The sequence below is a fragment of the Corythoichthys intestinalis genome, chromosome 7, assembly GCF_030265065.1.
Source record: "Corythoichthys intestinalis isolate RoL2023-P3 chromosome 7, ASM3026506v1, whole genome shotgun sequence".
In the NCBI taxonomy this organism is placed as follows: domain Eukaryota; kingdom Metazoa; phylum Chordata; class Actinopteri; order Syngnathiformes; family Syngnathidae; genus Corythoichthys; species Corythoichthys intestinalis.
In genome coordinates this window covers 7,015,758-7,029,639 of record NC_080401.1, presented here as the reverse complement: position 1 = coordinate 7,029,639, position 13,882 = coordinate 7,015,758, and the positions used below count along the sequence as shown (strand labels likewise).

Genomic DNA, 13,882 nt, shown 5'->3' with positions numbered 1-13,882 from the left:
ATGTGAATTGAGTAGATCCGAGAAGAAAATCTTTAAGGGGGGTAGGGGGAGGGTCGGGAGATTTTTTTTAATGTCGGACGCTTGGAATGCAAGCGGGGAAAGCGGCACAAAGCCAAAAAAAGCGCACCAGAGTGGCCAAAACTTTGACTTATTTCAACGAAATAAAGGAGGGTACGCTGTTGTGTCCTGTCTCTTCAATGCCAAGCTTGGCTGCACGTCGGTCGTGAATGAACACCTATAGTCTCCCAGTTGTAATTTTGGAAGACGACAGGAGACAATTACAAGCTGGCATTCCATTTCTCGCACGGTAAATAAAAATGAGGGCGGTAATTTTCATGGCTGCATTTTATCGCCCCGCGCGCGAGCAAACATTTGTGCGTGCGTGCTGATGGCACATGAGACTCCAGTTCGTTTAATAAATGTTTATTGGTCATCTACATGCCGTAGAATTAAAGTTCAGACATACAAAATAAGGAAACATCTACTGGACTGTCTCAGGAAATTAGAATACACAATATTCTAATTTTCTGAGACAGTCCTGTATATTGTTCTATGTAAAGGACGTCAGCCAAGGTCGGCCCCCCACATTTTTACCACGCCAAATCTGGTCCCCTTTGCAAAAAGTTTGGACACCCCTGCTTTAAATGGTGGATTAATGTACAGGACTGTCTCAGAAAATTAGAATATTGTGTATTCTAATTTTCTGAGACAGTCCAGTATATTAAACACTGTAAACATTAGCATTTCTACATTGAGGCTAATGGGGAAAAAAGACAACCTACTTTAGCCTTCAATAGACCCCACTCACCAACGTCACTGTATCCGGCCACCATATTGTCCGTCATTGTTTATCTGTATTCTCAATGGTTTCAATTTGTCGTGCAATTTATATTGCAATTCATGGAAGCCCCGGTGCTTTCAGACGCTGTAAACTCATTGGATGCGTTGCATAAAAGGCGTTATGTGGAAAAGCTTCAGTCTATCCATTCGCCAGATCCTTATTTGATGCCTAAATCAATATTTTTCGACCCGCTGTCTTCGCCGTCTCTGCCTGACATCTGCTACACTGATATCTACAACTATCTTGTCCACAGAAACTCAGCCTATTCTCACGAAACTTTGCAAAACTTTAAGAGCAGCACTCTAAGCAACATTACCCCGTGTGACCCTATACTTCCAATTTTCTAAAATGGCGACAATCAATTAAAAAAAAAAGTTGACTGCGATGGCCGACGCTTCAAGGATAGGTGGATATTGGACTATTTCTTCAATAAAATACGCAACAACTGTGTCTGCCTCATTTGCAAAGAGACAGTCGCTGTTTTCAAAGAGTTCGACGTCAGGCGATATTACCAAACAAGACACGCTGACATGTACGGCAACATTACAGGGAAGATACGCAGCGAGAAATTATAGCAACTTGAAGCTAGTTTAATTTCACAGCAGCAGTATTTCGCAAGAGCCCGAGGGTCGAAAGAGAACGCCACAAAGGCGAGATTGTTGAAATTATAAATTAAAAATAATAATAATCAAGCAAATGTGACACACAGAAGGGCTCGCTAAAATTTGTTTCAATATATTGTTCTACGTAAATCAGCCAAGGTAGCCCCACACTTTTTTACCACACCAAATCTGGCCCACTTTGCAAAAAGTTTGGACACCCCGTTTAACTGATGATCCGTAGACGAGGCCAGCTTCTTTCACTTGGTACCAGCTAAATATTATTAAAAAAAATAATGACGGCGAAGAAATAAACATCTTGAATTTGAAACTGTATGTCGTCACGATTAGCCTCGCAATGATCTTAATTGTGGTTGTCAGCCCAAAACCCTCTAAATATATATTAAATGCATCTTACCAGATTAAAAATGACTACTACATAATCTGTGGTGATCGTTTGGTGCCCAGTTTTCTCGTCGAATTGCAGCAGTCCATCTCGCTCTCCCCTCTGGGTCTCTCAGAATACGGTAGATATTCAAGTCTCTCCGTCTATCTTCTCTGTTACTGCAACCAACCGCCACACAAGCCTCCGCCATTTTGATTATTAATGTTAACGAGCCGAAAAACACGCCATAATAGGAGGAATTTACGTAGCGGTAATGCGTAACACACGACGAGCTGACGGACAATATGGCGCGGAGGCGCGGTTGTGACGTCATGTGAGTGGGGTCTATAAAACATGAGCAGTCTCCAAAACACAAACATGCGGTTAAATGGTGACACTTCGAACATGAAAAATCGCTGGTTAACACCATTTGCAAATGAAAAAAAAAAACTGATTACTGACACAACATGCAATGACAAAAAGAGCTTTTTTTTTGCGGAGTGTAAAGTTTATGGTTGTTTAGTGAACGTACATTTCAAAATAAAGGCAGGTCATGTTCGTCATATAAATAACAATTTCTTGAGTTAATCCCACATACTTCAGAATTCAGATTCTATACTAATAATAGCTTTAAAATGACACCCTTTATGACAAATCTGATAGGCAATGAATAATTATTATATTACTATTATACAGTGGGGCAAATAAGTATTTAGTCAACCACTAATTGTGCACGTTCTCCCTCTTGAAAATATTAGAGAGGCCTGTAATTGTCAACATGGGTAAACCTCCACCATGAGAGACAGAATGTGGAAAAAAAAAACAGAAAATCACATTGTTTGATTTTTAAAGAATTTATTTCCAAATTAGAGTAGAAAATAAGTATTTGGTCACTTACAAACAAGCAAGATTTCTGGCTGTCAAAGAAGTGTAACTTCTTCTAACGAGGTCTAACGAGGCTCCACTCATTACCTGTATTAATGTCACCTGTTTTAACTCATTATCGGTATAAAAGACACCTGTCCACAACCTCAGTCAGTCACACTCCAAACTCCACTATGGCCAAGACCAAAGAGCTGTGGAAGGACACCAGAGACAAAATTGTAGACCTGCACCAAGCTGGGAAGACTGGATCTGCAATAGGTCAAAAGCTTGGTGTGAAAAAATCAACTGTGGGAGCAATCATTAGAAAATGGAAGAGATACAAGACCACTGATAATCTCCCTCGATCTGGGGCTACATGCAAGATCTCACCCCATGGCGTCAAAATGATAACAAGAACGGTAAGCAAAAATCCCAGAACCACACGGGGGACCGAGTGAATGACCTACAGAGAGCTGGGACCACAGTAACAAAGGCTACTATCAGTAACACAATGCGCTGCAGGGACTCAAATCCTGCACTGCCAGACGTGTCCCCCTGCTGAAGCCAGTACACGTCCAGGCCCGTCTGCGGTTCGCTACAGAGCATTTGGATGATCCAGATGAGGACTGGGAGAATGTGTTATGGTCAGATGACACCAAAATAGAACTTTTTGGTAGAAGCACAGGTTCTCGTGTTTGGAGGAGAAAGAATACTGAATTGCATCTGAAGAAGACCATACACACTGTGAAGCATGGGGGTGGAAACATCATACTTTGGGGCTGTTTTTCTGTAAAGGGACCAGGACGACTGATCTGTGTAAATGAATGGGGCCATGTATCGAGAGATTTTGAGTGAAAATCTCCTTCCATCAGCAAGGGCATTGAAGATGAGACGTGGCTGGGTTTTTCGGTATGACAAGAATCCCAAACACACAGCCAGGTCAACAAAGGAGTGGCTTCGTAAGAAGCATTTCAAGGTGCTGGAGTGGCCTAGCCAGTCTCCAGATCTCAACCCCATAGAAAATCTGTGGAGGGGGTTGAAAGTCCGTGTTACCCAACGAAGGCCCCAAAACATCACTACTCTAGAGGAGATCTACATGGAGGAATGGACCAAAATACCAGCAACAGTGTGTGAAAAGCTTGCGAAGAGTTACAGAAAACGTTTGGCCTCCGTTATTGCCAACAAAGGGTACATAACAAAGTATTGAGATGGAATTTTTGGTATTGACCAAATACTTATTTTCCACCATGATTTGCAAATAAATTCTTAAAAAATGAAACAATGTGATTTTCTGGGATTTTTTCCACAGTCTGTCTGTCGTGGTTGAGGTTTACTCATGTTGACAATTACAGGCCTCTCAAATATTTTCAAGTGGGAGAACTTGCACAATTAGTGGTTGACTAAATGCTTATTTGCCCCACTGTATATAGTAGTATACTATAATATTAATGATATTTTTAAGAATTGTTTTGAATCATGTTGGAAAGGCGTAGTCAGTGTTCTGAATCTTACATTCCATTCTTTTGCACTAGTTAATGCTATCAGCATTTGACCTCATTGTTTATTTGTGATTTATTGTTGGTATTTACGTGTTTATTTGTACTTCAATGAAGAATTTAAGGGTTCCAAAATGTTTTTGTGAATTAATAAGTGTCATCAAATATGTCAATGCGAAATTATTTATTTAAAAAAAAAAAAAAATTTTTTTAAAGGTGTGGGGAATAAAAATATTAAATTGGTCAACTAATCGTAAAAATAGTCGGCTGACTAATCGGGAGAAAATTACTCATTTGGGAAAGCCGTAGTTGTACAGTGTACCGGAACATATTTCCTCCACACCCTTCTCACCTTTTTAACCCCTGACCCATCTTGCCTGATTTCAGTCATGAAGTGCAATTAAACTCAATATATTTTATGTAGTACTAATTTATATACTTGTTGCTCCTTCAACCACACAGAGTCAAGCCATGCGTATTGTCCGGACTGTTGGTCAGGCATTTGAGGTCTGTCACAAACTGAGTCTGAAAAATGCACAGCAGAACACAGATGGGCAGGTGGACTGCAACAGTGAAAAGAATGGAAATAACCCATCCATGACAGGTAAGCACAACACAAAACAAGCACAGGTGTGCTATTATAGGCTGAAGGCTGTCCTCTACTGGCTAAATCATCACCTAGAGGCAACAATATTTACTTACTGCTGTTTACTAGTTAACTTGTAACCTACAGGCACCAATAAGTTTGCAATGAAATAAAAAATAAATAAATAAAAAAAGAAGAAGAAAAAAATCGGGCTCAGTTAGGATCAAAACTGAACTATGCTAAATAGCTACCAAGTTTCAAGACGATCAGTTGACAAATAATGGAGAAGTAGGACTTTAAAGTTAATGTCCACAAGAAGAACAACAATTGAGTGGTGACTTGACAGGCCTTTGGCCTGTAATAAAAATGGAAACCACACTAGAAGAGATTTGAAGCCATAGCTTCAAAACTATGAGGAAGACAAGTGAACCTTTAATCCGATAAATTGTTTCAATTCTGAGATGTTATTACATCCATCAGTTGTTTAACATATCAAAATGAAGTTGCTGTTCCAAACACCTAATGATCTATGAATGAAAATAATGGAAACTGTCAGGGGTGCCTAAACATTATCATACCATTATACATTTGGATGAATTGAATAATAGTTGTGTGGTGAGAGTCTCACCCGTTATTCATATACTGTATCTCAAGCATTCACTGTACAAATGAATTCAACACATATACACAAAGTCAAGATTCGCTGTTAAGCACAAGCACCAAAGCACATGCAAACAGAGCAAAGTACCGGTATGCGAAACAAGTACAAAGAACAAACTAAGACAATACTGAACTTCTATCCGCCACACAGGAGCATCTTTGTGAGATGGGAATATACTGTGATGTATCCATTTGAAAAGATAAACAAAGCACATTCCTTTCCAGACACTGGGTTATTATAGCAGCTTGGTTCAGTCAGTCTCCCTTGCCTCAGTCACCTTCCACATGTAAATCAGAGAGAATTGAATTGTGCTCAGTCCACAAGCTCCAGCAGCCCTCCATCTAGACATGAACATGCTTTTTCATGCTGATGAGCATTGAATATACATTTTCACATATTGTAGTGGAACCCCACATGCATATATCATGGCAATGTGTTAATTGACACAAGCCAAAAGCAAGCACAATGAAAGAAGCTTATCTTGAGAACTAACTATGATTACCATAAAATTAAGCCTGAACAGCTGGAAGAAAGTGAATGGGGTTTAGAAAGGGAAAGATGTGTATTTTTATCATCATGAAAAAGGGACAAAGGAAATGTGGGGCCCGAACAGAAACTAGGTCGCCAAATACAGCAAGTGATTTTTTGCTTGTGAGTTATAGTTTTTGCAGCATATCTAGAATAATTCCTGCTGCTGGTTCAACAACAAAAATAAACTTATATAATTAATGTAATATCATGTCATAAAATAATTACAAATACTTCACCCCTCCCCCCAAAAAATACATACATCATAACTAAGGCACAGTTGATTATTAGTCACATTAATGCATCAATGTACTGCATTTTTCCATTTGTTCTTATCTTATAACATTGCAAATATTGTTTTATTTATTAATTTGTTTTGTTTTATTTATGTGTTTGATGAATGATGAATGTGTTTCTTGAGCACTTAACTGGAGCAGTTATGCACCAATAAAGTAGGTTCAAAGTTATTAAGCCCAAACAGAATTCATACATAGAGTGGTATGAAAAAGTATCTGAACCTGTTGGAATTTCTGAAATTTCTCCATAAAATCACCATCAAGTGTGATCTGATCCAGTGGTTGCTTTAACTAAAACCACTGAAATATTTATAGGTTTTCATATTTTAATGAGGATATCATGCAAACAATGGCAGAAGGGGGGGAAATAAGTAAGTGAACCCTCTGCCTAAGGAGACTTAAAGAGTAATTGAAACCAATTTTTACCAAACATTTTTAGTCAGGTGTGTGCCCAATGACTGATGAGTGGTTTAAAGCTGCCCTGCCCTCTTTAAAACACACACCGGGTAAGTATGTGTGAAGCATTGTCTGATGTGCATCATGGCTCGGTCAAAAGAGCTGTCTGAAGACCTTCGATCAAGGATTGTTGATTTGCATAAAGCTGGGAAAGCATACAAAACCATCTCTAAACGTCTGGATGTTCATCAGTCGACAGTCAGAGAAGTTGCCTACAAATGGAGAGACTTTGGCAGTGATGCTTCTCTCCCAAGGAGTGGCCGTCCACCAAAGATGACGCCAAGAGTTCAGCGCAGAATACTCAGAGAGGTAAAAAAGAACCCTAGAGTGCCTGCTAAAGACTTACAGTAATCATTGGCACAGTCCAATATCTCTGTGTGCACATAAACTATATGTAAAACAATGGGCAAAAATGGTGTTCATGGGAGGACTCCACGGAGGAAGCCACCACTGTCTAAAAAAAAAAAAACATTGTTGCTCGTTTAATGTTCGCAAAAAGGCATTTGGACACTCCACAGAGGTTTTGGCAATATATTTTGTGGACTAATGAAACCAAAGTTGAATTGTTTGGGAGTAACACACAATGTCATACAGTATGTGGAGGAAAAATGGCTCACAGCTCACCTACATCAACACCTCATCCCCACCGTGAAGCATGGTGGAGGGAGCATCATGATTTGGGGCTGTTTTGCTACCTCAGGGCATGGACAAATTGAAATCATTAATGGAAGAATAAATTCAAAAGTATATCAGGATGTTTTTCAGGAAAACCTGAGGCCATCTGTCAGGCAGTTGAAGCTAAAAATAGCACGGATGCTGCAACAAGACAATGATCCAAAACACAGAAGGAAATCAACTTCCTGCAGACCTACAGACAGCGATTCATGCCAGACATCCCAGGAATCTGACTGAACTACAGCAGTTTTTTTTTAGAAGAACGGACCAAGGTTAATCCTGATTGATGTGCCAGACTGATTTGCAGCTACAGGAAGCTTCTGGTTGAAGTTGTTGCTGCCAAAAGGGGGGCACATAATATTAATTGTGATGGTTCACTTACTTATTTCCCCCCATTCTGTCAATGTTTGCATGCTATTCTCATTAAAATATGAAAACCTATAAATGTTTGGGTGGTTTTAGTTAAAGCAGACACTGTTTTTTCATCAGTGTGATTTTGTCAAAGATCAGATCACATTTGATGGTGATTTTATTCAGAAATGTGAGAAATTCCAAAAGGTTCAGATACTTTTTCATACCAATGTAAGGTGCACTGGATTAAAAGGTGCACTGTCAATTACTGGGAAAAAAAGAAAATGGGATTTAAAGGTTGCCTTATAGCCAGAAAAATTCAGTAATTTAGGTTGGCCAATGTTACTAAATTTACACCTTACGAGCGATTTGCGTGCTTTAATGGGCACACTGCAAACTATGTCCAGACATTTAACCCCATTTTTCTTAAACCTAAACCACTTATCCTATCACGCTTCGCGTACGCACTACATCATTGTCCAGTATGTCCGCTAAGCACTTCTTCAGTCTCCAGAAACAATCATAAGTACTCGGCTGAAGGTTTTCGGTGCATCCCTACTAAATGCTCATTTAAGGACGTTGATGTTGATATGCTACTGTTGCTCTTCGAAATTGTTCTGGTCGTGTGTACATCTAGAATGATGTTTTACGTAACATCGGATATCATCTCACCATGTTTCAATATTCATATCACTACCAAAAATACACAGGTAATATCGGCAATGGTATCATATGGCACAGCCTGAATGGATATAAATATAAATACATATTGTATATCAACTATGTTAAATGTTCTCATTTCGTCACCAATATAGATAGTTATATGACATTGAATAATGTTTTTACCTGCTTGTGTTTGTTTGCATCCAACCATGTGTGCTTGTGTACATGCTCATGCCTACATGTGTGCATGCAGGAGTGCATGCTCAGCCACCTGTATGTATGTGTCGTTTAGTTGACTCAGGTACGGAGTTTATAGGCATAGCAGAGAAGACTTCAACTGTTGCAGAGGAGACAGACATCGATGCTGATGAGGCAAACCAAATACCAGCTGCTGAGGAGCTAAACATTAACAGAGGGGTGACAGATCTGGATGCCACAGCCAAAGCATCAGACCTCAGCACATCAGACAACAAGGTAACAAGATAAGTGCATAGTAGTTAATCTGGCAACCTACAGTGCCCATTTCTATACCACCTTATTTCAATGTCTCAACCAACCACCGTAAGATGACAACCTGGGCTTCATTACTAGTTGGCTCCCCAAGATGCTTGCTGAATGAATGTTTAATGTTTGTTTCAGTGTTTATGAAATTATTTATGCATAGTGTGTGTTTGTTTTTGCCCAAACAAAACAGATACATAAGTCATAAATAAATACATAAGTCATAAATAAATGGATTACCTTTAGGGTCTAATATATGGCTGTCACATAAACAGGTTGTTGACAAGTGCTGTAGCAAGCTGCTATATTGGATTGGCATCTAGTGAGTTTGCCAATTTAAGTCTTGTCTCTTGTCCAACAAATTTGTCATAATAAAATTTAGAGTGGCGCAAGCTTTTCTTTCTTTTTTTTTATATATATATACTGTAACATTGGATGCCATTGTACCAGGTTTGCACAATTTGCATTGAAAGTTGGCCCTTTTGGAGCTCTTTCTCTGACGTGCTGTTTCTCATTAATATGCAAGTGACTGAATCTAATTTGAATATTCTTTGCTCTGATTGGCCGTTGGTGGAGTGGGTGTCTTTGTGGAAAGCTTGTGGGCATTTGCAATGCGTCTTGTCACTTGTGTCTTTGACTACAATCTCTTCAGTGACAATAAATTTCACTGATTTGTACAAAATAATATACAGTGATACCTTTACATACAAAGTTAATTCGTTCCAGGACCCTATTTGTAAGTCGAAATGGTCGAATGTCAAGCAGGATTTTCCCATAAGCATACATTATAATTCCATTAATTCGTTCCACAGCTTGAAAACCTACACTAAATCCCTAATAAATACTGCTGGTATTATTGCAAATAGCAATTACACAGAGCAACACAAATACATTATGAATACAAATCTGAATAATAATATAATAATGGTAATAATAAAAATACCTGTCATAATGTAGCAAATCAGGTTCTGATGTGGAAGATGTGTTTTGCGTGTTATACCTGAACGCACTGCGTGACTGACTAACAGAGTTAGGGAGGACTTTTTACTTTCACTTTGTTCAGCTGCGGTGGACAGTAGACATGTGGAGTTGTACAAGTTCTGAAATAATTCAATTCAATTTCAATTCAATTTTATTTGTATAGCCCTCAATCACAACAGAAGTCTCAAAGGGCTTTACAGAGGCAATATGATACACAATTAGAAATGAAGCAACAAAGATGAATGAATGAATAAATGATGAAAAACCTGAGGATACTGGCAATTTTTTGGCGATGTTCACGGACGTACACACCACGCTCATTTCTATCATTTCCATGTTCATTTCAATGGTAAGCATCACCTTTTTCTTTTTTTCTCCACCTGCACTAAAATTCTTGGAACCCATGTTGATTTCTCTCACAAGAAAATCCACAGTGCCTTGCGGGAAAACAGAGAAACTGCGGCTCTATCATAAATCGTCATATTTCAAGCATGTTGTTGGATGTAAGACAAACGGCGAGTCAAATTTGATGTCTGATGTCGAAAAGATTGCGTGTGACGCAATCGTATGCGAGGTACTACTGTATTCACTTACTTTACCCGTTTTAGCACAGAGAGGCATATTTCAATCATAAGGCAAGATTTTGCTAAGACTTCCTGGTTACAAAATGATTAGATATTCCTTTTATATTTCTACTTAAATAAAACATTCTGCGGATTGGTTAGCACGTCCGCCTTGCAGTTCTGAGATTGAGGGTCCAATCATGGGCTCCGGCCTTCCTGTGTGGAGTTTGCATATTCTCCCCATGCCTGCGTCGGTTTTCTCCGGGTACTCCGCTTTCCACCCACATCCCAAAAACATGCATGGTAGGCTGATCAAACACTCTAAATTGTCCCTAGGTATGAGGGTGTGTGCGAATGGTTGTTCGTCTCCTTGTGCCCTGCAATTGGCTGGCAACCGATTCAGGGTGTACCCCGCCGACTGCCCATAGTTAGCTGGCACTGGTTCCAGCTCCCCCCTGACCTTCATGAGGATTATCAGCTCAGAAAATGAATGAGTACATTCAGTCACTTAATGTTAACAGAATCACACGGTGCAGCAAGTCTGGAGGTCATCGTCGTCTTGCAGGAGTTCCAGAAGTGAGACACAGCAGAAAAAAAAAAAAAAATCGAGAACCAGGCGAGGAGGCCTACTTTGGCCGAGATAAGTGCATCTTAAAAAAACTATTGTACTAAACATAGGCAGAGTTAGACTTTTGTGGCGGGGGGAGGGGGGGGACTTGTTGATGACCCCAAAACGCAGTGTCAGCAATAAAATTAATTTACAAGATATGCTTGGTTTGTAGCTTAGCCGATGCTCGTAAATACAGGCATCCCAGGTGTGCGTGTGTGTGTGCGTGTGTGAGCGCGCGTGTTTATCTGTCTTACCTAGTGGAGAAGTAGACGCCAATTTTTGCGTTCCACATAGATATCCAATTTACTGCCAAGTTTTTTCCAGTGACTCACACCCTTGCGGAACGAAACCTCACTGTGGTCAGTTTGAAAATGGGGGCAGGCAAAACAATACTGCATCCTTTTTGACTGAATATTCCAGCCAGGAATTTTGTTTCCTCATCATTTTTTAGGGGAATTCGAAATCAGGCTGCTTAGGACAGCTATGCTTCTGGCCAAGATGGTCATCCATTGAATATGATATGCCCGGTGTTGGCTCTGTTGTACAATTAGCGTCTTTAGTGGGGCAAACTGAAACTTCGCTCACCATTTTGGTGGTGCTCGCTGGCGTTTCATGCTCCACACCTTTAATCATTGATTTTCGCTTAGTAGTTGTTGTCGCCTTTTAAAGCTTAGGTTTGAAAATTATAAAATATTTGTATCCATCTATGTATATCCATCTTGCTTCCACTGTCCTCTAGTGTTGTATCGGTCGCGAACGATTCGTTCTTTTTGAACGAATTGTTTGGGTGAACGAGACCGAACTAATCACCATCTGCACTGATTCGTTCTATGAAGTTGGTGGCGCTTGTTCGCTGCGTGGGAGGGCGTTGAGCAAGCGGCAGCGTCTTCTGACATCGCACACGACCAATCAGACGCCAGCCTCATCGCGGGCAGGGGAGGGAGCGGAAACAGAATCATGGCGTATGTCACTCATTTCCACGTGTGGCCAATAAGCAGCCAGCGTGCAGGCAGGGGGGAAAGACTGAGTTTTGTCACTTCCCGTTCAGTGATTCGGTCCTCCGGTTCCTGACCTAGCTTGCTGCTAACTTGACTTTCCAGTAATGACTATGCGGTGAACGAGTCATGAAATGAAAGGAAACGACTTTGTCACATATTTGTTAACGTGGAGCCTATCAAATGCTGCTCAAAAAGACAAAAACACCACACAAATCTAGCGAGCATGGTTTAGTGTTCTACTTTTCTCAACAGACTCGGGACTGTGCCTATGACGATATACTATCAAATTTACAGTAATTTAAAACACGCGTAGCTGCGAGGCAAGCAAAACCTGAGCTGCGGTCGCGTGACGGCAGTGAAGCGGGCAGAGAACTGTCACTATATGGAGGCTTCATGGCAGCGATATGTACCTCATATGTGCACAGAAAAAAAATATTTAGTATGATCACCATAATACTGATTTGCAATGAAACTGTATATACATGTCAATTTTTTCCGAGTGTTTTTTTTTTTTTTTTCGTGTCAGAGGGTGTCGGTTGGTTTGACAAATTATGTCAATCCGTCCATCATGTGCTACTCAAGCGCCCCAAAAACAAAGCGCGCGGACACGGGAGATGTCGCAATATGTCTACATTTTTCTTAACAGACTAATGAGAGTAGAAAGGCGAAATCATAAAGCAAACAATTATTTCTCGTCAGCATTTGACGATCTGAGATGCGGGGACGACAGGGGAGCTGACCGGATTATTTTATTTATTAATACCAGTGCAAAAATTCAAAACGATCATCTTAATAATAAAAAACAAAAATACAACAGAGCGAGAGGTTAATATGATGTGTTGGCCGTTCCATAATTAGAAATTAAACTTTCGATTTATTTTTATTTTCGTGACAGCAGGCATGCCGCGTTGGCTGTTAGCAGCAGCATTGTATATGTGAGCAAGATCATGCTAAAGAAAGTCAGTGCGCCCCCGACCCCAAACCCCGACTTCCCCCTCAAAAGGAAAATGTTTAACCGTGTCCTAATTCGAAATGCAAGCACGAGCCATGACTTTGAGCCCATAGAACTAGGACAGACGACGCGGAAGTTCTCCCTCGCTTTTGCAGCAGCGGGAGGGAGACGAGGCTGTCTCTGAGAGCAGAATGATATCGCCTGTCACTCATTTCTGAAACTACGACGAGTGGTCAATGTGCAAGAGAGGGAGGGACCAAGCAATGTCACTTCCCGTTCAGTTATACTGCGAAGCGGTCTTTGGTGATTCGTTCGGCAACGTCACTTCCCGTTCACTAACCGAACGATTCATTTGGGTGGGGAGGGAGATGAGGGGGGCGAACGATTCGTTGAACGATTCGTTTGAACGAATCGTTTTACTGAACGAACCGGAATGGATTCGTTTACTCAAGTGAACGACAGATCCCGTCACTACTGTCCTCAAGTGGCTAAAGAAAGCAAATGACCGTCTCTAAGGTGCTAGTCACGTGATCTGTTTGAAAAATAATTTTGACCCATTATAATTTTTTTTTTCATTCATTTTTGTAGTTTTATTGCTTTAGAACTTTTATAGACGACATTTTACCAGCAAAGTCTTAATTTTTAATTCATTAATTTGCCCTGGTCCCTTTGCAGAAAAACAGCCCCAAAGCATGATGTCTCCACCCCCATGCTTCACAGTGGGTATGGTGGTCTTTGGATGCAATTCAGTATTCTTTCTCCTCCAAACACAAGAACCTGTGTTTCTACCAAAAAGGTTTCATCTGACCATAACACATTCTCCCAGTCCTCTTCTGGATCATCCAAATGCTTTCTAGCGAACCGCAGACGGGCCTG

The 13,882-nt window shown here is 40.4% G+C and overlaps 1 protein-coding gene across 5 annotated transcripts in view; it reads left to right on the top strand.

Annotated features, from left to right (window-relative positions):
* LOC130918728 (carboxyl-terminal PDZ ligand of neuronal nitric oxide synthase protein-like) overlaps positions 1-13,882 on the top strand; it is a 216,019-nt gene that overhangs the window by 105,478 nt on the left and 96,659 nt on the right. For 4 of the 5 annotated variants that reach the window (XM_057840699.1, XM_057840698.1, XM_057840701.1 and 1 more), the window contains 2 exons: positions 4,648-4,789; positions 8,655-8,875. In XM_057840699.1, coding sequence (XP_057696682.1) covers positions 4,648-4,789; positions 8,655-8,875 — 363 coding nt within the window. The remainder of the gene's footprint in view (positions 1-4,647; positions 4,790-8,654; positions 8,876-13,882) is intronic. The other variant, XM_057840700.1, reaches the window with a different exon arrangement.